Consider the following 24,439-nt stretch of genomic DNA (forward strand, 5'->3'; position numbering starts at 1 on the left):
AATCGTATGTGCGGTGAGGTTAAAGAGCCTGTTTGGTGTTCATGTCACATCCATATTCTCATGTCTCCTGACTGAACCAGTTATAATTTGGTACCTCCAGCATTATTTCACCAGTTTTTGAGGACAGGACATAAATAATAGTAACACTTATCAATAGTTGCTACTGTATTATCTTCTTCATATGATTTTTGAGACCTAAGCTACAGTTGCCCTTCATGTAGATTGGCAATGAGTGTGGTATTCTATTGAACATATTTTTATCTGTAATGAATGCTGACAACAGTGTTTGCTTACAGGTTACATAAGAAGAGATAACTCAGACCATAGTTTTCAGGGTTTGAACCTTTTAAGCGCGTTGAGACCAGACTAGCACTGAACTGCATCACACTACACCTTTGCAGTGTAATCTACACTACACATTGATATCATATGGCAGTGAAAAGTGCAAATGGCATGTTGTATGTATTTGTTGAGGAAACATACAGCTGAACAACACTGGTGAAATTAAGAGATAAGTGACACAGTTATTCTGGAACTGTATGCAGAGTTATTCACAAGTTTAAGAAGACGAGTGCTATGGGACACACAGAAAATTGATACAGCATCTCTACACGTTTTTATTTGTATTACTCTTGCGAAGTGCACACTACAGGGGAAGTATTTCACATCATGGCATATAATGAAGCGATCAGTGTGTTTCATGTCCTTGAATTTGCTAAATGTGAGTCAATTGCGCCGGTCACCAATTATTCCACATCAAACATGAGGTAAAAGCTCCAACACACAAAACAATCCATAGGATCATCGGCAGAGAAGATGGAGTGTGTGGGAATCATTTTTCAGGAGCCTGGAGAACAACATGTGTGAGCATAGAACAGCAGATATTGCAGTCAACTGTCTTGACGTATTCTATGCAAGTGTCTGCATGTAAAATCATACCTGCTGCAGCTGTTACATATTCTGGCTACTTGGGAAATGAGTATAATTGTAACTTTTGTAATGACTTGCAGCAGCTACTGGAAGAACACAGTTTTTTGCAGACCATGTTTGTGTGTCAGGAAAGGTGAATCATCATCACTAATGTGTCTGTAAATAGAAGACCCAGGTAAGATTGTGGAACCTATTACTGATTCACCTAAAGTTCAAAATATCTTTTGCACCATGTTTTCTTCAAAAGTTCGTGGATCATGTTTCTTTGTGGAGAAAACTGACTTGTTTCATGTACCTGGAAGTGCTGCAAGACAAGACCTATGTCACACTTACAGCAAGACAGTGGAGACTTCATTTTGCAACAAGACAATGTTCCAACAAACTTTCTTTCAATTATCGATGATTATAATAATGCTGAATTCCCTCTCAGCATTGGATTGGACACGCTTCCAATGTTAAATCTCCTCTTGTTCAGTGGCTTCCACGATCACCTGACCTAACTCGATGTGATTTCTTATTACAGAGTTATGTCAACGATGGCGTGTTCTTGCCTCCACTGCCACTTAATTTGGAAAAGTTGCAAGGAAGTATAATTGGTGCAGTTGCTGGTATTGACTGTGACTTGTTGGGTTCTATATGACAAGAGTCACAAACAGTACCCATACTGATCATCTGTAATGAGACTTAAAAACTTGGAGAGATGCTCTGGCCATTGACGTGTGTCTATTTTCCTGTATAGCTTACAGTTTTTGTGCAAGAACCCCGGAAATAATTATGAATAACCTTGTACTTGTACTTAATAAATTTTTGGATGAGCTTACTTTTGTTATCAAACAAATAATTAATCTCTTATATTTCTGTATAGGATGGGTCACCTCTGCTAACACAATAAATATGCACATGGAAATTATTAATTGCTTTAAGAGTTTGCTGTAATGTTTCTCATCCTCATTCAATAATGAAGATATCAAAGAAGGAATTTCGTGCTTTGATGGCAAGGTTTATATTTTATAGATCTATATTGATCACATTCAAAGCCATGAAATTTCATTTCGATTTTGTGGAATTTGGAGCAGGCCCCCATGCTTGCTTCCTGTAAATGCAGGATTACAGTCTGAGCACCCCACATGTCAAGCAACTGTCATCAAAAGTATTGATATTGATTGTCTTAGGCATCCTGTAACTGACTGTCATGTCAACAATGTCTGATGACATTCTAGTCACATAACACAGTGAACTATTCCATTCATCATGGCCACAGCACTGCTCTACCCACAAGCCAATGGCTATCTCTGATTTAATCACTAATGAGCATAAACAGCTGCACAAAACTTACGAATTAATTGAAAAACCTCATAAATTTATTACATGGATCAGATAATTTTTTACGGGACTGGCTGTATCTCCTTGTGTGTGATGTGGATCAGGCCCTTGACGGAAGAGCACTTGTAATGACAATGAAATAACACAACCACAATAATAGGGTAATCTACATTTCCACTTCACACCCCTAGTTGGCAGAATCATAACAGATAATCAATGGCTTATCACTAAACCATCCACTTTTTAGAAACAATTCTTAAGTAACTGCTGTGGCAACAACTATTGGTAGTAAGCCTTGCTCAAGTACTGAGGCCCATGACGGATGTTCTGGTGTGGATATCTAATGCCCTGCAGATGAGGACGAAGGTTAACTTTCACAAAAGCTTGGGTAATGATATAAATTTTAAGTGGCTAATGTACTACAAATACAGTATTAATTGGAATCATGATAAATACACTATGTACTCAAACAGTTCCTTGTTGGGACGCAGAAATAGGAATCTCTTAGTTTGCAACACAATAGCACAGTATGGTGATACATTATCTAGTTAAAAGTACCCTAACACCCCATTAATGTGGAATTGAGGGCTAGATATCGCAAGAGGTGGAGTGGTTAGTTTGAAATGTGTGGAGTATTAGCAGTAACAGCAGAGCGAGTCAGTCAGGAGTTTTCAGTGTCTTGGAATATGGGCTAGTCATTGGATGTAACTTGAGTAACAAATCCATCAGTGACATTCCAGACAGACTTCATTTACTGAAGGACAAAGACCACAGTGCATTGATGAGATTAGACACAAAAAATTGCATGAAATAGCGTTACCTGATGTGAGAAAAAGTAATAATATCAACATAATTTGTAATGAACTGTTTTTAGATGGAGAAAGAAAGACAAATGGTATGTGTGTTACATTAAAACCACTGATGTTATTTTATTTCAATAAAATGAAACACACTTTGTGACAAAAAATGTGTTTCTTTGGAGTTGCAAGACACATTTAAAATACTGTCACTGTTTTCAGAAATAACCTCAGAAAAAGTCAGCCTCTTGAAAGTAGCGTATTAGGTGGGGAAGAATTGTGTAAACCAACACTGTAGGTGACCACCAATAAAGTGATGGTTCTACTATGTTCATTATTGTCAGTTATTACCCATTGTGTTATGTCTATTATTTTACAGGCAGTGTATGATTTTTCTTTCAAGAAATATATGAGTACATGGTGTACAAACTACCAGTGACTGATACAATTTTCTTCTTTTTATCATCCATACTTTCTAATATATAAACTACTTTTGAAGTGCGAAAATGTACTACAACAAATAAAATGTCTATAAAATGCGACACTTACTTGTGGTAAGACAGTCACAATTCCTTAAATCCATTGTCCATGGCCTCTGGCCTACTGAGGACCACCACAGTCCTGAGTCCATGGATAAATCATGAAAATCTGCTGCATTACACCACACACAAACAGACCCAATCTATGGGCAGATCGGTGAGACTAGATCCGATCAGCAGGGCCTGCACATTGGTGGGAATAGAATGGTTTCATATCAGCGAGCCCGATCAATTACAGATACCCCCAGAAATGGCCTCCAGTTGTGGCCCATTGAAGAAACCGACTTGTGTGGCCACCTATTCACGAGCCACAGACAGCATGTTGTTGAAATGATACCACGGTGATCAATCCATGCAACAGATAACTTGTTCAAATACTGTCAGAAACAATAATAATGAAGATGGGTACCAACTCACCATCAAGATGACTGCTAAGCCACAGACAGGCATGTAGAAAAGATGATCACACTCTCACAACTAAATTTCCAGCCATAGCTTTTGTCAGAAAACAAGAGCACACACGCATTTGCACAAGCTCTCACATGCAGCTCTGGCTCCTGCGTCTACAGTCTCTCAGAAGCAGACCAAAACAAATGACTCCTCATGTCTCCCTTCCTCTCACCGGCTGTTGCTAGGCTAGCAGCAAGAAGTGGTGGCAGCACCGACTGCAAGCTGAGAGGTTGGAAGGAAGGGAAGAATCAGTAGAAATGAGGGAGTACGGAAACAGGGCACATACTCAGCTGCACCCAACCAGTGACGATGCATGACACCTCAGTAAACAATACATTCAAAAGTAAGTTAAGGGAATTCCTGAATGACAACTCCTTCTACTCCATAGATGAATTTTTAGACATAGGCCAAAGAAATACAGTAAGCATTAACAATTGTACCGTATATAAGACTAACAATGATTATTTGGGATAAATGAATCTTGTGTACTTTGACACGTTCCACATCATTACGAAAGAATCGTGTTCATGATCCATGGAACAAGTAATATAACTAACTAACTAACTACACGATACCTCAGTAAACAATGCATTTCATCTACTGAGACAAAAATGAGATTTTTCCAGCGTTTTTCCAAATTTCCCTGATGTTTTCCTGATTTCCCTGATGTGTTTGAAATTCCCTGATATTCTCTGATTTCCAGAATCTGTGGCAACCCTGCACTATCTTCTCTGGTTTTGGCTTTTGAGGAATAATGGGCTACCATTTCTCCACAGACAATAACATGCATCACTGAAAGTCATAATAAATGTGAAGGGTGGACATACCTCATATTAATGCCTGCCAATAGGTGTCTGTATGCTTTTGATCAGACTGAGTATATGAGATTGTCCAGCTTAAGACCTATCTATATCTGACATTTTGTGTGCAATGAGTTTTTTCGTTTGTTTAATATCACTGAAGGAGGATATCATACAAAAGGAGGATATTATACAAAAATGGAAAACTGAATGGTGTTTTTGTTTCTGCAAAGCAAATGTATTTTGGCACATTGTCAAAGTACACCACTTCAACACCACACATTTAAATAGCACAGAACACTTATATCCATCCATCTATTTTGTGTGTTTCTATTATAAGAAACAAATAAGGTTAACACAAAATGCATTTCTATAAGCGTATCATTAAAAAAATATAAAATGTCAGTTATTTGACAGAAGCATAATTTCCTCGGTGGTCCTCCCAAGGATAGACATTATTCAGAGTTTACAGTTTTTGTTTCAGAAAATTCTGTACAAGTTTTAAAAAGAATAAACTAAGATAACTTCTCAATATAATGTAAAATTTCAAAAATTACTTCAATCATGATTAAAGCTATTATCATCCATTCGAGGCGAGTGTGGTGCTGGTCATTCAGATGGGAAGACAGTAGTTCAACCAGCTCAAAACAATGATTCAGCTTTTCATTCATAACCTATAAAAGAACACAAAACCTTTCATCCATATGTAAAATAACAGGACCTCTGCTGCAACAGTGACACATTTTGTACCCTAAATAAACTTTGTACAATTTATACAAGAGAAATATCACATACACTGTACATAAAGAAGTAAAATGCTTGATTATTACAAAAACAGAAAACACTTAAGCTTTGAGTCAGTATACATTACACTGTCAGGCCTAGAAAACTTGTACTAATACAGTGCCTTTTCCTTACAAACAGCCCCCACTACCTTCACTGACCTACCCAATTCTTATCAGTAAGTGGATTCTCATCTTAAGAAAAATGTATTGTAAGAAAATAAATTTCTGATCATGGGAGTTAATCAACTACAATAGATCTTCCCTCATTGAGTGTTTTTTCCCAAAAAGAAAACTGGTGAGAAATAAAGGAAATCAAGCCTGTGTTCAATGAATTCATCTCTTTGTGGCATGTAATTTAAATAAGCAAATTTGTAATCTGAAAAGATTTTTCATATAGTTATTTCATGTTGCAAATAAAATGGATGACCGATACAGGAAACATATTTTCCACATGACTGATATAACAGATACTACTGTCTGTTTTATTTATTTACTCCATTATAGCCTGTTACCAATAATTTAAACACAGAATCTACTGATTCTTACATAAATTATGCAGTAAATTTATTATCTCCTACACAATAGTACCTCCCATCACCACAGCTGTTCCTATTATAAATAATAATAATAATAATAATAATAATAATAATAATAATAAGATAACTATTTCTACTATAAATAAAAAACTACACTTACTACCAAATTTTACTGTGCATACTACTTTTACAATAATGTCACTTCTCGTTTGTCACATTCCACAATGCACTTCATTACTCCCTGATTCGCAAGCATGTTTGCTAGCGTATTTGGCACTGTGGGGAACATTGTGGTGGTGTCTGTCTCTTCCATTTTTTGTTGGTTCCCTGTTTGCATAGGACAATTCCCTTGTTCTATACCACTATCATGATGCAATTCTCTACCATTTGTGAGAAATAGAGATTCACAGTTTTATGAGCCTGTTCAATACATTTACCTTTCCTTCTCATCTACATCTACATCTATATTTGTACTCTACAAGCCACCCAATGGTGTGTGGCGGAGGGCACTTTACGTGCCACTGTCATTACCTCCCTTTCCTGGTGCAGTCGCATGTGGACTGCAGGAAGAACGACTGCCGGAAAGCCTCCGTGTGTCCTCGAATCTCTCTAATTTTACATTCGTGATCTCTTCGGTAGGTATAAGTAGGAGGAAGCAATATATTTGATACATCATCCAGAAACGCACCCTCTGAAAACCTGGACAGCAAGGTACACCGCGATGCAGAGTGCCTCTGTTGCAGAGTCTGCCACTTGAGTTTGCTAAACATCTCTGTAATGCTATCACACTTACCAAATAACCCTGTGACGAAATGCGTCACTATTCTTTGGATCTTCTGTATCTCCTCTGTCAACCCAACCTGGTACGGATCCCACACTGATGAGCAATACTCAAGTATAGGTCAAATGAGTGTTTTGTAAGCCACCTCGTTTGTTGATGGATTACATTTTGTAAGGACTCTCCCAATGATGGTAAGACAGAGATTTAGGAACCAGGTTTTAAATTACAGGACATTTCCAGGGGCAGATGTGGACTCTGAACGCAATCTACTGGTTATGAACTGCAGATTAAAACTGAAGAAATTGCAAACAGGTGGGAATTTAAGGAGATGGGACTTGGATAAACTGACTAAACCACAGGTTGTAGTGAGTTTCAGGGAGAGCGTAAGGGAACAATTGACAGGAATGGGGGAAAGAAATACAGTAGAAGGCGAATGGGTAGCTCTGAGGGATGAAGTAGTGAAGGCAGCAGAGGATCAAGTAGGTAAAAAGACGAGGGCTGCTAGAAATCCTTGGGTAACGGAAGAAATATTGAATTTAATTGATCAAAGGAGAAAATATAAAAATGCAGTAAATGAAGCAGGGAAAAAGGAATACAAACGTCTCAAAAATGAGATCGACAGGAAGTGCAAAATGGCTAAGCAGGCATGGCTAGAGGACAAATGTAAGGATGTAGAGGCTTATCTCACTAGGAGTAAGGTAGATATAGCCTACAGGAAAATTAAAGAGACCTTTGGAGAAAAGAGAGCCACTTGTATGAATATCCAGAGCTTAAATGGAAACCCAGTTCTAAGCAAAGAGGGTAAAAGCAGAAAGCTGGAAGGAGTATACAGAGCGTCTATACAAGGGCGATGTACTTGAAGACAATATTATGGAAATGGAAGAGGATGTAGATGAAGATGAAATGGGAGATAAGATACTGCGTTAAGAGTTTGACAGAGCACTGAAAGACCTGAGTCGAAACAAGGCCCCGGGAGTAGACAACATTCCATTAGAACTACTGACGCCCTTGGGAAAGCCAGTCCTGACAAAACTCTACCATCTGGTGAGCAAGATGTATGAGACAGGCGAAATTCCCTCAGACTTCAAGAAGTATACAGTAATTCCAATCCCAAAGAAAGCAGATGTTGACACATATGAAAGTTACCAACCTATCAGTTTAATAAGTCACAGTTGCATAATACTAATGTGAATTATTTACAGACGAATGGTAAAACTGGTAGAAGCTGACCTCGGGGAAGATCAGTTTGAATTCCGTAGAAATGTTGGAACACGTGAGGCAATACTAACCTTATGACTTATCTTAGAAGAAAGATTAAGGAAAGGCAAATCTATGTTTCTAGCATTTGTAGGCTTAGAAAAAGCTTTTGACAATACTGGAATACGCTCTTTCAAATTCTGAAGGTGGCAAGGGTAAAATACAGGGAGCGAAAGGCTATTTACAATTTGATCAGAAACCAGATGGCAGTTATAAGGGTCGAGGGGCACAAAAGGGAAGCAGCAGTTGGGAAGGGAGTGAGACATGGTCGTAGCCTCTCGCCGATGTTATTCAATCTGTATATTGAGCAAGCAGTAAAGGAAACAAAAGAAAAATTCGGGGTAGGTATTAAAATCCAGTGAGAAGAAATAAAAACTTTGAGGTTCGCCAATGACATTGTAATTCTGTCAGAGACAGCAAAGGAGTTGGAAGAGCAGTTGAACGGAATGGACAGTGTTTTAAAAGGAGGATATAAGATGAACATCAACAAAAGCAAAATGAGGATAATGGAATGTAGTCGAGTTGCCTCGGGTGATGCTGAGGGAATTAGATTAGGAAATGAGACACTTAAAGTAGTAAAGGAGTTTTGCTATTTGTGGAGCAAAATAACTGATGATGGGTGAAGTAGAGAGGATATAAAATGTAGACTGACAATGGCAAGGAAAGCGTTTCTGAAGAAGAGAAATTTGTTTACATCGGTAGCCCTGCGCCTGCTACACGGACGTCTGAGTCACAGCTCTTGTACAAGATAAGTAATTTAAGTAGTAATAAACTGTTTTTTAACACTTTAAACTAATTTATTACGTTAATTATAGTGCTCTGCAAGCGTACCATTAAAGGTTTTTGTCTTACTCGCGTATTTTCACAGTAATCACGTAAAGTTCGTTTTGTTTACATATCGCGGCCAGGCCGAACTTTTGAGTTTTCAGATTAAACTTCATACCGCAATCTTAAGTGCATTTACTGATAGTTTAGTGTGCTAAATACGTTTGCTGCCCCTTTATATCTGTAGAGTATCGTCATCTCTTAAGTAATTTCCAGTAAAAAACTTCTGAGCCACTGTTTACATAGTCGCGAGTAGACCTAATTTTTCGTACACGTATTTTCATTGTTTTCCGGTAACTTAATTGTCTTTCTGTCACTAAAATAGATTTGTACCATGAGTGAAAAGTGCCTGACGTGGCGTAGGATCATTAGCTCCGGGGTCTGGTGTGATGGATGTAGTAACTTTTTTCATTGGGGCGACTGTAGTGGCGTGGGAATTGGGAAAATGAGCGAGACTCATCAGTGGTTCTGTAGGCTATGCAGTAGAGATAGAAAGATTGTGGAACAGGGGGGAAAATTGCTGCCCTTCAGGCTGAGTTAGATGAGGCTAGGCGAGAACTGGGCAGGTTAAGGGGGGAGAAGGGTAAACAGGGGTGGGAAGTGGCAACAGGCATGAGGAACAGGCCAAGAAATTCTTCTGACAGCTTTGTTATTAATGTACAAAATAGGTTTGACCTGTTGCCTCAGTCAGAAACTGATGAGCCTCTCACAGAAGTAGATGTAGACAGGGCTCAACAAGCTTTCAGCAGCAAATTGATTAAGAATGTAGGGAAGTCTGCAAAGAGAAAGAAAGTCTTGTTGCTAGGTAGTTCGCATGCTAGGGGTGTGGGCCAACTTCTGCAGGATGAATTAGGGTTGGATTACCAGGTCACAAGTTTTTTCAAACCTAGTGCTGAACTTGGGCAGGTTACAGAGGATTTAGGTTCACTATGTAAAGGTTTTACTAAGGAAGACACCGTGGTTATTGTGGGTGGGCCGGGCAACAGTATTGACAGAGATCCGGGGTACAGCATAAAGTGTGACCTGGCAAAGATTGCATCGGCATCGAATCATACCAGTGTTGGGTTTGTGTCGGTTCTGGAGCGCCACGACCGACCTCATTTGACCTCTTCTGTCAGGAGAGTTAATTTGGAGTTGGAACGGCTACTTGGATCTGGTGCAGGGTCACACATTGGTGTGGTTCCTGTTGATTCACTCTGTAGGTGGGACTATACTAGACATGGTCTACACCTCAACAGGAAAGGGAAGGGTAAACTGGCTGGGCTGATAGCAGGAAATTTAAAGGGGGGAGGAACTACATCTCATGGTGGAAACTCTTTTTTAGTGTAAGATCAGTGTCCAGTGGGAAACTCAACCAAGCAAGTACTAAAGATGTTAAAAAAGTTCAAGATACTCACAAAAGTAAAGTGAAAAATAATGTTAGTATATTTCATCAAAATATTGGGGGATTGAAGAATAAAAGTACTAAAGATGTTAAAAAAGTTCAAGATACTCACAAAAGTAAAGTGAAAAATACTGTTAGCATATTTCATCAAAATATTGGGGGATTGAAGAATAAAATTGATGAGCTTCTGCTTTGTTTAGAAGATATAGAAACCAAGAACGTAATAGATATACTATGCCTGTCTGAGCATCACATTGTCACTGATATGCAAAAGGTTAGCATCAATGGGTACAAATTAGCTGCACATGTAAGTAGAGATAATATGATGAGAGGAGGAGTTGCCATATATGTCAAAAGCTTCCACAGTGCAAAAAATTTAGAAACTAAAAAAATTTGTGTAGAGCAACATGTGGAAGCATGTGCCTGGCACTTTCATAATTGTAACAGTGTATAGGTCCCCCTCAGGGAATTTCCAGCTATTTCTAGAAAACTTGGATGCTTTGTTGTGCTATCTGTCAGACAGGGGGAAGCAAATTATCATTTGTGGGGATTTCAATGTTGATTCCCTGAAAGAGTGTAATAGGAAGAATGACCTTTTAGTATTACTCAGTTCTTTCAATTTGAGCTCCGTCATTGATTTTCCTACTCGGATAACAAAGAACAGTAGTACATTGATAGATAACTTTTTTATAGACCAAGATAAGTTTAAGGACATAAATGCTTATCCTGTTGAGAATGGTCTTTCAGATCATAGTGCACAGCTTGTTACAGTACATGACATAGCTCCATGCAGTATAATAAATCAGACTTTCAAAGCAGTGGGTTCAATTAACAATATAAATATTGCAAACTTTAGGGAAAGCCTACAGCAGCTAGACTGGGATGAAGTGTATAAGGAACCCGATGCAAACTTGAAATATAACTTATTTCACAATACATTTTTAAGGGTATTTGAAAATTGTTTTCCCAAGAAAATAGTTAAACATAATTCCAAGAAAACATATAAAAGACCTTGGCTAACTAAAGGAATAAGAATATCTTGCAACCGTAAAAGAGAACTGTATCTAACAGCAAGAGGGAGTACTGACCCCGAAATTGTTCAACATTATAAAAACTATTGTGCGATACTAAGAAAAGTTATTAAAAAGTCCAGAAGCACGTGTATCATGTCTGAGATCAGTAACTCTGATAATAAAATTAAAGCAATTTGGAATATTATTGAAAGGGAAACAGGGCAACCAAGAGCACAGGAAGACTTTAGTGCAATAAAACTGAATGACAAGTGCACTAACAAACAATCAGAAATTGAAAATATTTTGAATAATCATTTTTTAAATGTTGTGGAGAAAATAGGATCTAGATCTTCACTAGAAGAGGCAAGACTATTAATAGAAGAGGCCATACCTGCGCAGTTTGAAACAACTGTAATTCCACCAACCTCTCCCTCTGAAATCAGTAAAATAATAAACTCACTGAAAAGTAAAAGCTCTTACGGAATTGATGGCATTTCCAGCAAAGTACTTAAAGCTTGTTCCCCACAGATAAGTAGGATTCTCAGCCACGTATGTAATAGCTCTTTGGAGCAGGGTGTTTTCCCTGATAGACTGAAATATGCCATTGTAAAACCATTGCATAAAAAGGGCGATACGTCGGATGTCAACAACTACCGCCCAATCTCTCTTCTGACAGCTCTATCAAAAATTTTTGAGAAAGTAATGTATTCAAGAGTAGCCTCCCATATTTGTAAAAATAAAGTACTAACAAAATGTCAGTTTGGTTTTCAGAAAGGCTTTTCAACAGAAAATGCTATATATGCTTTCACTGATCAAATATTAAATGCTCTGAATAACCGGACATCACCCATTGGTATTTTTTGTGATCTCTCAAAGGCCTTTGATTGTGTAAATCATGGAATTCTTTTAGATAAGCTAAATCATTATGGTTTGAGTGGGGCAGTGCACAAATGGTTTAATTCATACTTAACTGGAAGAATGCAGAAAGTTGAAATAAGTGGTTCGTGTAATGTTAAAACAACAGCTGATTCCTCAAACTGGGGTGCTATCAAGCACGGGGTCCCACAGGGTTCGGTCTTAGGTCCTTTACTGTTCTTGATATACATTAATGACTTACCATTCCACATTGATGAAGATGCAAAGTTAGTTCTTTTTGCTGATGATACAAGTATAGTAATAACATCCAAAAACCAAGAACTAAGTGATGTAATTGTAAATGATGTTTTTCACAAAATTATTAAGTGGTTCTCAGCAAACGGACTGTCTTTAAATTTTGATAAAACACAGTATATACAGTTTCGTACAGTAAATGGTACAACTCCAGTAATAAATATAGAATTTGAACAGAAGTCTGTAGCTAAGGTAGAATTTTCAAAATTTTTAGGTGTGTCCATTGATGAGAGGTTAAACTGGAAGCAACACATTGATGGTCTGCTGAAACGTCTGAGTTCAGCTATGTATGCTATTAGGGTTATTGCAAATTTTGGTGATAAGAATCTCAGTAAATTAGCTTACTATGCCTACTTTCATTCACTGCTTTCGTATGGCATCATATTCTGGGGTAATTCATCGTTGAGTAGAAAAGTATTCATTGTACAAAAACGTGTAATCAGAATAATTGCTGGAGCCCACCCACGGTCATCCTGCAGACATCTATTTAAGGATCTAGGGATCCTCACAGTATATATATTCCCTTATAAAATTTGTTGATAATAATCCAACCCAATTCAAAAGTAATAGCAGCGTGCATACCTATAACACCAGGAGAAAGGATGATCTTCACTATGCAGGGTTAAATCTGACTTTGGCACAGAAAGGGGTAAATTATGCTGCCACAAAAGTCTTTGGGCACCTACCAAACAGCATCAAAAGCCTGACAGATAGCCAACTAACATTTAAAAATAAATTAAAAGAATTTCTAGACGACAACTCCTTCTACTCATTGGCTGAATTTTTATATATAGAAACTTAATCATTAGTGTCATGCAATATTTTGTGTAATGTAATTTCTTGTACAGACATCTTTTATTAACCTGATACGTTCCACATCATTACGAAGTGTCGTATTCATGATCTATGGAACAAGTATTAATCTAATCTAATCTAATCGAGTATAGATTTAAGTGTCAGGAAGTCGTCTCTGAAAGTATTTGTATGGAGTGTAGCCATGTATGGAAATGAAACATGGACAATAAATAGTTTGGACAAGAAGAGAATAGAAGCTTTCGAAATGCGGTGCTACAGAAGAATGCTGAAGATTAGATGGGTAGATCACATAACTAATGAGGAGGTATTGAATAGGATTGGGGAGAACAGAAGTTTGTGGCACAACTTGACTAGAAGAAGGGATCGGTTGGTAGGACATGTCCTGAGGCATAAAGGGATCATAAATTTAGCATTGGAGGGCAGCGTGGAGGGTAAAAATCGTAGAGGGAGACCAAGAGATGAATACACTAAGCAGATTCAGAATGACGTAGGTTGCAGTACGTACTGGGAGATGAAGGAGCTTTCACAGGATGAATTAGCATGGAGAGCTGCATCAAACCAGTCTCAGGACTGAAGACCACAACAACAACAACAACTCCCAATGAATCTCAACCTGTCACCCGCCTTACCAACAATTAATTTTATATGATCATTTCACTTCAAATCGTCCCATACACATACTCCCAGATATTTTAGAGAAGTAACTGCTACCAGTGTTTGTTCTGGTATCATATAAGCATACAATAAAGGCTCCTTCTTTCTATGTATTCACAGTACATTACATTTGCCTATTTTAAGGGTCAGGTGCCACTCCCTGCACCAAGTGCCTATCCGCTGCAGATTTTCCTGCATTTTGCTGTAATTTTCTAATGCTGCAACTTCTCTGTATACTACAGCATCATCCACAAAAAGTCGCATGGAGCTACCGACACTATCTACTAGGTCATTTATATATATTGTGAAAAGCAATGGTCCCATAACACTCTCCTGCAGCACGCCAAAGGTTACTTTAACATGCTGTGTTCTGTTTGCTAAAAACTCTTCAATTCAGCCACACAGCTGGTCTGATATTCCGTAGGCTCTTACTTTGTTTATCAGGCGACAGTGAGGAACTGTATCCGACACCTTCCGGAAGTCAAGGGGAATGGCATCTACCTGGGAGCCTGTTTCTAATATTTTCTGGGTCTCACGAACAAATAAAGCGAGTTGGGTCTCTCACGATTGCTGTTTCCGGAATCCATGTTGATTCCTACAGAGTAGATTCTGGGTTTCCAGAAATGACACGATAAGCGAGCAAAAAACATCTTCTAAAATCCCCGCCGGGTGAGTCTCCGATGATCAATGTTTCTGGGTAATTTTTCCAAAATCTTCCCCTTTCCCTAGACCTCTCCAGTCCTTTTCATTCGGCCCTCTTCCCTCCTTTTTTGTGTGTGTTTTGCCGCTGCTTGGCAAGTAGATTTTTTTTACCTATCCAATTACATTACATTGTAAAATATTAAAACTGATTTGTGTGTGTGTGTAATTTGCGAAACAGGCAAAAATGTGTTTCTGTCCCAGATATGTGGGCTGTGTTGCATAGCAGGAATGTTGTGTGGGTAGTATGGATATGCCTTGCAGAGGCTACATGTACAGAGATTGGGTGGAGGTGGGGGGGTGGGGAGGGAGGGGGAGGAGGGAGAGGGAGGAGGGATGGGGGAGGGAGGGGAGGAGGGAGGGTGGAGGGAGGATGGAGGGAGGGGGAGGAGGGATGGGGGGAGGGAGGGGGACGGGAGGGAGGGGAGGAGGTATGCGGGGAGGGAGGGGGTGGAGGGATGGGGTGGAGGAAGGGGAAGGAGGGATGGGGGAGGGTGGGGGTGGAGGGATGGGGGGAGGGATGGGGTGGAGGGATGGGGGGAGGGAGGTGGAGGGGGAGAGATGAGGGCAATAGAGAAAGGAGGAGAAGGAGACAGACAGAGAGGCAGCAGGCGGTGATGGCCAGAGGCGGGAGGGTGATACAGAGGATGGATTGAGAGGGGGAGGACAGTATGGACAGAAACAGTGAGGAGGAGGCAATGGACAAAGAGGGCGTGGACTGGGATGAGAGCAAAGATTGTGTTAAATCCAAGTTGCTCTGCTCATAAACAAGATCCACAAAGAACTATATACTGGCATCCCAGTAGACGCTGTATTCCTTGCCTCCCAAAATGCCCCACAAAGCAGAAGTGACGGGGCCCCAGGTAGATGCCATTTTCCCTGCCTACTGAAAGGCATTCAATACGGTTCCACTTTAACACCTTATGCACAAAATATGAATGTATGGAATATCAGACCAGTTATTCAACCAGATTGCAGAGTTTCTAGCAAACAGAGCACAATATGCCATTCTACATGGAGAGACATCTTTAGACGTAAAGGTACTTTGGCTGTGCTCCAAGAGAGTGTAAAAGGGCCTTCACTTTTCACAATTTATATAAATTAACTACACGATAACATTGGCAGTGCCATGAGGCTCTTCGCAGATGATGCTGTTGTATATAGAGAAGTCGCAATGTTAGCAAATTGTAGTGAAATGCAGGAACACCTGCAGAGGATCAATGCTTGGTGTAGGGCGTAGCAAGTAACTACCAACATAAGCAAATGTAACACTGTGAAACCATGAACAGAAAGACACCTAACTGTATGATGACACAACTGACCAACATAAAATATTTACGAAGATGCATACAGAGTGATCTGAAGTGGAATGATCACAGAAAATTAACCACGAGTAAGGCTGATGCTAGACAGATGCTTTAGAAGCATTTTTAGGAAATGGAGTTCATCCACAAAGGAAGTAGCTTACAAAACACTTGTTTGACCAATATTTGAATACTGCACATCAGTCTGGGATCCACATTAGATATGATTGATAGAGGAAATAGACAAGATCCAAAGAGAAGCAGCACATTTCATTACAGTTTTATTTAGTAAGTGCAGATAAATGGAACAAAGATACATAAACCGTGGCAATGATACACAATAGTAGACACAGCATGACAGAAGCCCTCACAGTTGGGAATCCTTTGGACAGCTTCCAACTATGAAGCACTATCAACTACAAAATGAAACCAATATCCATCAACATAGCACCACCAACACTGAGGTGTTACCATAGTAATGTCACCATAGCACCAGCAAAATCAGTAAACAAATTTGGTTTGCTTCCTACTTATTATCAGGGAAGAAGTACGGTGAGGCTAAGAGCCACCTAGCTCCCATAAGGATAAAGATGGCCGTGAAAAGGATTGGTAACCTCTTATATCTAGGACACCCTACATAACAGGCATGTTGTGTGGGTAGTCTAGAAATACATTCCAAGAGGTGTACATGTGGATGGACATGGCTGAGTGGAGAGATAGTGGAGGTGAAGCTGGAAAGTGAAAGGAGGGGTGAGGCAGACAGAGAAATGAGCATGAGGGTGGGGGTGGGGGTGAGGGGGGAGGGACATGGACATACTACGGTGCGAGTAGCAGATGGACAGAGAAAGAGGGTAAAGAGGAACTGGATAAAGAGAGAGGGGGAGGAGGAACTGGATAGACAAAAGTAGGATGACAGAGAGGTGGCAGGAGGAGTTGATGGCCAGACAGAGAGGGCGGAGGGGGAGGGGGAGAGAGAGAGAGAGAGAGAGAGAAGGAGGAGGACATGATCAGAGAGAGTGGGAGGTGAAGATGGTCAGTGAGAAGGAGAGGACACAGTGGACGACATGGTCAGAGACAGGTGGGAAGTGGGGGAGGGGTAAGAGGCAGGACAAAGGTGGACAGGGGTCGTGGACACATGGAAAAATGAAGAAAGGGAGGGGGGAGGGGGTGTATGAGGCAACAGGCAGAGAGGGAGAATGAGATGGTCAGAAGGGTGTGCAAGATATGTGCTTTCTGCATCCATATTGGTACACACTCTGTGTGCAACATGAAAACCAGCACTATAAGGGTTAGAACCTCCTAGCTCCTGCAGGATCAGTGATACAGGCAAAAATGAGGGTTTATTGCTGACATGTGGGAGTGAGGGAGGGAGGGAGGGAGGGAGGGAGGGAGGGAGGGAGGGAGGGAGGGAGGGAGGGAGGGAGGGAGGGAGGGAGGGAGGGAGGGAGGGAGGGAGGTAGGTAGGTAGGTAGGTCGGTCTGACAGCTGGTAATACTTTGGACGACTTTCAACTGTGAAGCAGTAGATCTCACATTTTCAGTCTATGATCTCCCATAACCATTTGCTGCACTTTTTTAATAATTTCTGGGATAGTGACACATCTTGGCTGACCACTTCATGGAGAATCATCTATATCATCCCAAACAAATTTAAACTCGTTAATCCACTGGGCAACAGCTGAAAACAGGAGAAGAGTCCTTCGCTGTGTTCTGAAAACTGGCATGAATTTCCTTTGTTTTAAAACTTCTCTCTACAAAGTACTCAATCAGTGCTCAAATCTCGATTTTCCCCCCTTCAGAAATCATTACACAGGAAACACAACACAGAGACATCTGCACCACAGATCTCTACCCAGAGCACTGATACATCACCTATTTACTCATAAATGATGACATATTATGAAAAGAGAAGCTCAATGCACTAGCACTGGCTCCAATGGGCACATTTATGTCCGACCTCTTATAGGAATCTAAAATTATCAAGCATAGAGGACATGGACAAGGAATGTGCAAAGATGGTGCTAGGCGGGAATGTGGTTTGCCCAAGAGGCATACATAGACAGTCTGCACAACTGCGATAAGCACTGTGTCTGGGTGCCGCAGAGGTGAACACAACGGCCTAGTAATCTGGAGATCATAGGGTCGGGTATGAGTCCGGCACACATTTTCAACTTGGCACCATTGACTCCGCATAAAGAACCAATGCTGGTAACCACATTAGAGCTCTCTTTCTCCCCCCCCCCCCCTCCAGTTTCTATTAGAACTAATGAGGGCTCAATGAGCATTTCTCTGATGCCTCCATGACTTACAGATAAAGTTCGTGGGGATAGCAGTGTGTATTGTAGTGGCCCATTGTGATAAATACTGGATACAAATACATTGCTATAGAGAGGTGAAGATGATGAAGAACCCAGTACATTGAGAGCAACAGAGTGAAACAGAAACATGTTCACCTGTAGCAGTTTCAGTACCAGAGGACAGCTGAAAATTAGCTGAGATGATGATGTAAGATAACAAAGAAATATTTGTTAGAGAGGATAATATCACAATCTTGGCAATTAAATGTGTCTATAACTGTGCATAGGAGATGGTAAACAAAGAAAAAAACATCATACATATTGATACATAAATAACTAAACAAATTATGAAAGTACAGTTACACTTATGACTACAATGTAATTTTGATACAATATGACTTCTTGTTGTAATTTTGATACAATATGATTTCTTGTTAACTTGTCAACATACAAATGAATGATAGTCATGACACTGGATGAATCCAATAGTTACTGAAAATGTAGTTTTAACCTTTGTGCAAATTTTTAGCAATATAAATGGTAAGGAATATACTGAATTATAATCCCAATGCTGAAAAGGTTTTATGTGGGTTTCATAGAAGCCACATGATGAACATATGAAGGGGAGTTGGTGACACATACAACCGAGAAAAACAATAAGATAAATATTAACATAGTAGTAGTAGTAGTAGTAGTAGTAGTAGAGGGGTTTTGGGCGCACGACAGCAAGGTCTTCAGCGCCCGTTCAGTAACATAGTGAGACGGGTGTCAAGAAAAATCCCAGAACAGGAATATAAAATGAAACAGAAAACATGGGTAACAATCGTTGAAAAACATGTGCTCACCCACACCAAAGCATGAGATGAAGCAGAGAGTCAGCAGTAAAACATGCACAACACAGGAAGAAAATGATAAGAGGGAGCTAAAACAATGTAGCAGATGGAAGTGGCTGGCTGACCGCAAGGAAAAAAGGGGAGCAGTCAGCCACTCTGCAATACACTAAAACCTCCAGCCTAAAAGTTTAGGCCAGTGTCCAGACACATCACAAAACTTAAAAACCCAAGACACAAACGTCTCATCATTAGCTACAACAGAAGGCTGATCCCCATCAACTTGTGCTTATGCCCGTGCATCACGGTATAAAATGCAGTCTGTTAAAATGTGCCGGACAGAGATGTGCACACCACAAGCATCACAAAACGGAGGATCCTCCTGCCGTAATAAAAAGCTATGTGTGAGAGGACAGTGCCCGATCCGAAGACATGTGAGGGCCACCTCCTCCCGCCTGAGCAACTGGCAGGAGGAACGCCACAGCTGAGTGGCTGACTTCATCAACTGCAGTTTATTGGCTGTCACTGCCAGCCATTCGTCCTCCCACAACTCCATGCACTTCCTGTGGACCACATCCTGCTCTCTGCAGGCCTCCTTGGCAGCCCGATCGGCCTGTTCATTGCCCCATATGCTGACATGACCAGGCACCCAGCAGAAGGATACTTCTGTACCCCGCCGTTGGAGCAAGTACAGTTGGTCATGTATCAGCTGGACCATCTCCTCAGTCAGGTACAGGTTCTGCAGTGATTATATGGCACTAAGAGAATTGGAGCAGAGAAGAAATCGATCACCCAAACGCGATTCATCTGCTCCAGTGCCTTCAGGATCGCGTGGAGCTCCACTGCGAAAATGGTATATTCAGCAGGGAGGCGAATCCGGGTAACTTGATCAGGGAACACTACAGAACAGCTAAGGAAATTCTCCTGTTTGGAGCCATCAGTGTAAGCGACAGTGAAACCGTGATGCACATCTAAAATGTTAAAAAACAGAGATTGGAATGTAAAATCTGGTGTGCAATCTTTCTTAAAATTTGTCAAATCTAAAATAAGTTTGGGTCTTCGGAGAAGCCAAGGTGGAGATCTGCTCCAACCGCGATGCAAAACACAAAGACCAGCCATAGACATCGCAGCGAGGCAATCCTGTGCGCGAATCCCATAGGGCTGCGTCGCATGTTGCCGGTTATGAAATAACTGTGCCAGAGGAGGCTCAGCAATGGTATGGTATGCAGTGGTGTATGGTGTGGACAAAGTTTTATACGCCTGGCGCACTTTAAGTAGCTGTCGCCGCATATGAAGTGGCGGTTCACCAGCCTCTGCACAGAGGCTTGGTGTGGGGCTAGTTCGGAATGCCTCAGTGGCCAACCGAAGCCCTTCATGGTGCACAACGTCCAACATCTTTAAGTAAGAAGGCCTCGCAGACCCATACACCGTGCACCCATAATCGAGCTGAGATCGCACAAACGCCCTGTAAAACTGGAGCAGACAAGTCCTGTCAGCTCCCCATGTACTGTGGCTAATACATTTTAAAATACTTAAAGCCTTAAGTGACTGCCGTTTCAGATCTTTAAGATGAGGTAACCACGTGAGCTTCGAGTCAAAAATGAGCCCCAGAAACCTCACCGTGTCTTTAAAAGTAAGAATAGTGTCCCTCATCCGCAACTCAGGAAAGGTTAAAGTCGAACGAGAACGGTTAAAAAGAACACATACAGACTTCTTGGTGGAAAACTTAAAACTACTCTTCCGCGCCCAGTCATCCAAACGCCTAATCGTAAGTTGCAACTGACGAGTTGTCGTTGAAAGGCTTGAAGAAGAGCAAAACAAAGAGAAATCATCCACAAACAAAGAACACTGGAAGGGACTTTTCACTATGGACGTAATGCTATTAATAGCAATGGCAACGAGAGTCACACTTAAAACGTTGCCCTGAGGGACACCGTTCTCCTGCTCAAAGCGATCAGACAGGACGTCACCAATTCGGTATGGAAAATATCATGGCCAGAGGAAAGACTGAATAAAAAGAGGAAGACAAACACGAAAACCCCATTCGTGGAGCTGCTCCAGGATGAGACGCCTCCAAGTGGTATTGTAGGCCTTCTCCACAATGAAAAATACACCTAGAAGGTGATGACGGCGTAGGAAAGCTTGTTGTATAGCCGCCTCCAGGAGGGCAAGGTTATGGAAGGTGGAACAAAACCTCCTGAACCCACACTGAAAGCAACTAAGGAGTTGCTGGGATTCTAACATCCAGATAAGGCGGCGGTTGACCATCCGCTCCAAGGTCTTCCCTATGCAACTAGTGAGGGCAACACTATGGTAGCTACTTGGGCTCATGCGGTCTTTCCCAGGTATTGAAAAAGGGATTAAAACTGTCTCACGCCACATATCAGGAAAGTGACCTGACCTGACGGCGAAATGGCATTAAAAAGTGCGAGGAGGATTTCTTTGTTGCGCGTTGTGAGGTGCCATAGCATACTGTAATGGATCCTGTCGTGACTAGGGGGTGCGTCACGAGTTCCAGACAATGCAGAATCCAGCTCCCACATAGAAAATGGGCAGTTGTAAACTTCATGACAGGTGGACTGGAAGTCCAGACTACATCTCTCAGCAACGGCTCTATGGCACTGGAAACCTGGATCCTGACTGGTTGTTGCAGTAACTATGGCAAAATACACTGCGATAGAATGGGCAATGTCTCGCGGATCCGTGTGGAGAGTGCCGTTATTCATTACAGCAGCTATGGGGCACCTCCCTCCTCTACCAGAAAGTCTCCTGATGGTCTTCCACACGATGGAACATTTTGTGGAATGGTTAATAGTGTTCAGGAACTTTTGCCACGACCTCTTCTTGCTCTCACGAATAATGCGGCGACATCTTGCCCTCGCCACCCGAAAGGCTGCAAGATTCTCAGCAGTCGGCCGACACTTGAATCGACGCAGAGCCGCACGCCTGGTCCTGATTGCAGAGCGGCATTCGGCACTCCACCAAGGCACAAGTGGCCTCTTCCGGTGGCCTGTGGCCTGTGGAATGGATGCTGCAGCGGCGTGGTGGACCGTTTTGGTAATATGATCCACCCACACCTCAACATTCGCACAGTGTTTGAATTGGGCCAACTGGCTATAAAGTGTCCAGTCAGCTCCACTGAGCACCCATCGTGGTGGTCTCCTTTCGGGGGCCACGCCATCTGGAAAGTGAATCCAGATTGGGAAATGATCACTGCCGTGCAAGTCAGCGGCCAATGCCCAGTGAGCACCGGCAGCAAGAGCAGGAGAGCAAAGTGAGAGATCAATGGCAGAGAGTGACCCAGTCGTTGTGCAGAAATGAGTACTTTGTCCTCCATTGAGCAAGTAGGCACAGGATGACAGGAGAAGCCTCTCAATTGCTCTACCCCTGGGGCAGGTAATTGCAGAGCCCCAAAGCACATTGTGGGCATTAAAATCACCACAAATAATGAATGGCTGGGGGAGCTGTGTGCATTCCGGGAGGAGTCATTCCTGATGTGGAAAGGGTCCTTCCGGATGCCATGAAGAGCACAGGGTGCAGCCAGCTGCAGGTGGTGGCACATGTCGGCACTAATGACGTGTGTCGCTTTGGATCTGAGGAAATTCTCTCTGGATTCCAGCGGCTATCTGATTTGGTGAAGGCTGCCGGTCTTGCTTACGAGATGAAGGCAGAGCTCACCATCTGCAGCATCGTTGACAGAACTGACTGCAGACCTTTGGTGCAGAGCCGGGTGGAGGGTCTGAATCAGGGGCTCAGACGGTTTTGTGACCGTGTTGGCTGCAGATTCCTTGACTTGCGCCATAGGGTGGTGGGGTTTCGGATTCCGCTGAATAGGTCAGGAGTTCACTACACTCAGCTGACGGCTACACGGGTAGCGGAAGCTGTGTGGCGTGGACTGGGCAGTTTTTTAGGTTAGAAGGCCTCGGGAAAGTGCATGGCAATTACAGGACGTGCTTGGATCAAAGAACAGTCGGAATTTTAGTTGTAAATTGTTGTAGTTGCGCTGGAAAAGTCCCTGAGCTTCAAGCACTAAAAGAAAGCACAGAAGCTGATATCGTTATAGGTACAGAAAGCTGGCTAAAGCCTGAAATAAGTTCTGCAGAAATTTTTACGAAGTCTCAGACGGTGTTCAGGAAAGATAGATTAGGCAGAATTGGTGGTGGAGTGTTTGTGTCTGTCAGTAGTGGTTTATCTTGTAGTGAAGTCGAAGTAGATACTCCGTGCGAATTGGTATGGGTCGAGGTTATACTTAACAGCCGAATTAAGTTAATAATTGGCTCCGTCTACCGACCCTCAGACTCCGATGATACAGTTGCGGAACAGTTCAGAGAAAGTTTGAGTCTCGTAACAAATAAATACCCCACTCATACGGTTATAGTTGGTGGGGACTTCAACCTACCCTCGGTATGTTGGCAAAAATACTTGTTCAAAACCGGTGGTAGGCAGAAAACATCTTCCGAGATTGTCCTAAATGCTTTCTCCGAAAATTATTTCGAGCAGTTAGTCCACGAACCCACGCGAATTGTAAATGGTTGCGAAAAAACACTTGACCTCTTAGCCACAAACAATCCAGAGCTGATAGAGAGCATCATGACTAATACAGGGATTAGTGATCACAAGGTCGTTGTAGCTAGGTTCAATACAGTTTCTTCCAAATCCATCAGAAACAAACGCAAAATAATTTTATTTAAAAAAGCGGATAAAGTGTCACTAGAAGCCTTCCTAAAAGACAATTTCCATTCCTTCCGAACTAACTATGCGAATGTAGACTAGATGTGGCTCAAATTCAAAGATATAGTAGCAACAGTAATTGAGAGATTCATACCTCATAAATTGGTAAGAGATGGAACGGATCCCCGTGGTACACAAAAAAGGTCCGAACGCTGTTGCAGAGGCAACGGAAAAAGCATGCGAAGTTCAGAAGAACGTGAAAGCCCGAAGATGGGCTAAAATTTACAGACGCGCAAAATTTGGCACGTACTTCGATGCGAGATGCCTTTAATAGGTTCCACAATGAAACATTGTCTCGAAATTTGGTAGAAAATCCAAAGAAATTCTGGTCGTATGTAAAGGACACAAGTGGCAAGACGCAGTCAATACCTTCGCTGCGCAGTGCCGATGGTACTGTTACCGACGACTGTGCCGCTAAAGCGGAGTTATTGAACGCAGTTTTCCGAAATTCCTTTACCAGGGAAGACGAATGGAATATTGCAGAATTTGAAACACGAACATCTGCTAGCATGAGTTTCT

General features: G+C 41.6%; 1 protein-coding gene across 1 annotated transcript in view; it reads right to left on the reverse strand.

Moving 5' to 3' along the window:
• Positions 1-5,111: 5,111 nt before the first annotated feature.
• LOC126285314 (required for meiotic nuclear division protein 1 homolog) overlaps positions 5,112-24,439 on the reverse strand; it is a 100,962-nt gene continuing 81,634 nt past the window's right edge. The window contains exon 6 of the mRNA XM_049984614.1: positions 5,112-5,513. Within this exon, the coding sequence (XP_049840571.1) occupies positions 5,355-5,513 (159 nt within the window). The 3' untranslated portion in view covers positions 5,112-5,354. The remainder of the gene's footprint in view (positions 5,514-24,439) is intronic.

This window comes from Schistocerca gregaria, chromosome 8, assembly GCF_023897955.1.
Source record: "Schistocerca gregaria isolate iqSchGreg1 chromosome 8, iqSchGreg1.2, whole genome shotgun sequence".
NCBI lineage: Eukaryota > Metazoa > Arthropoda > Insecta > Orthoptera > Acrididae > Schistocerca > Schistocerca gregaria.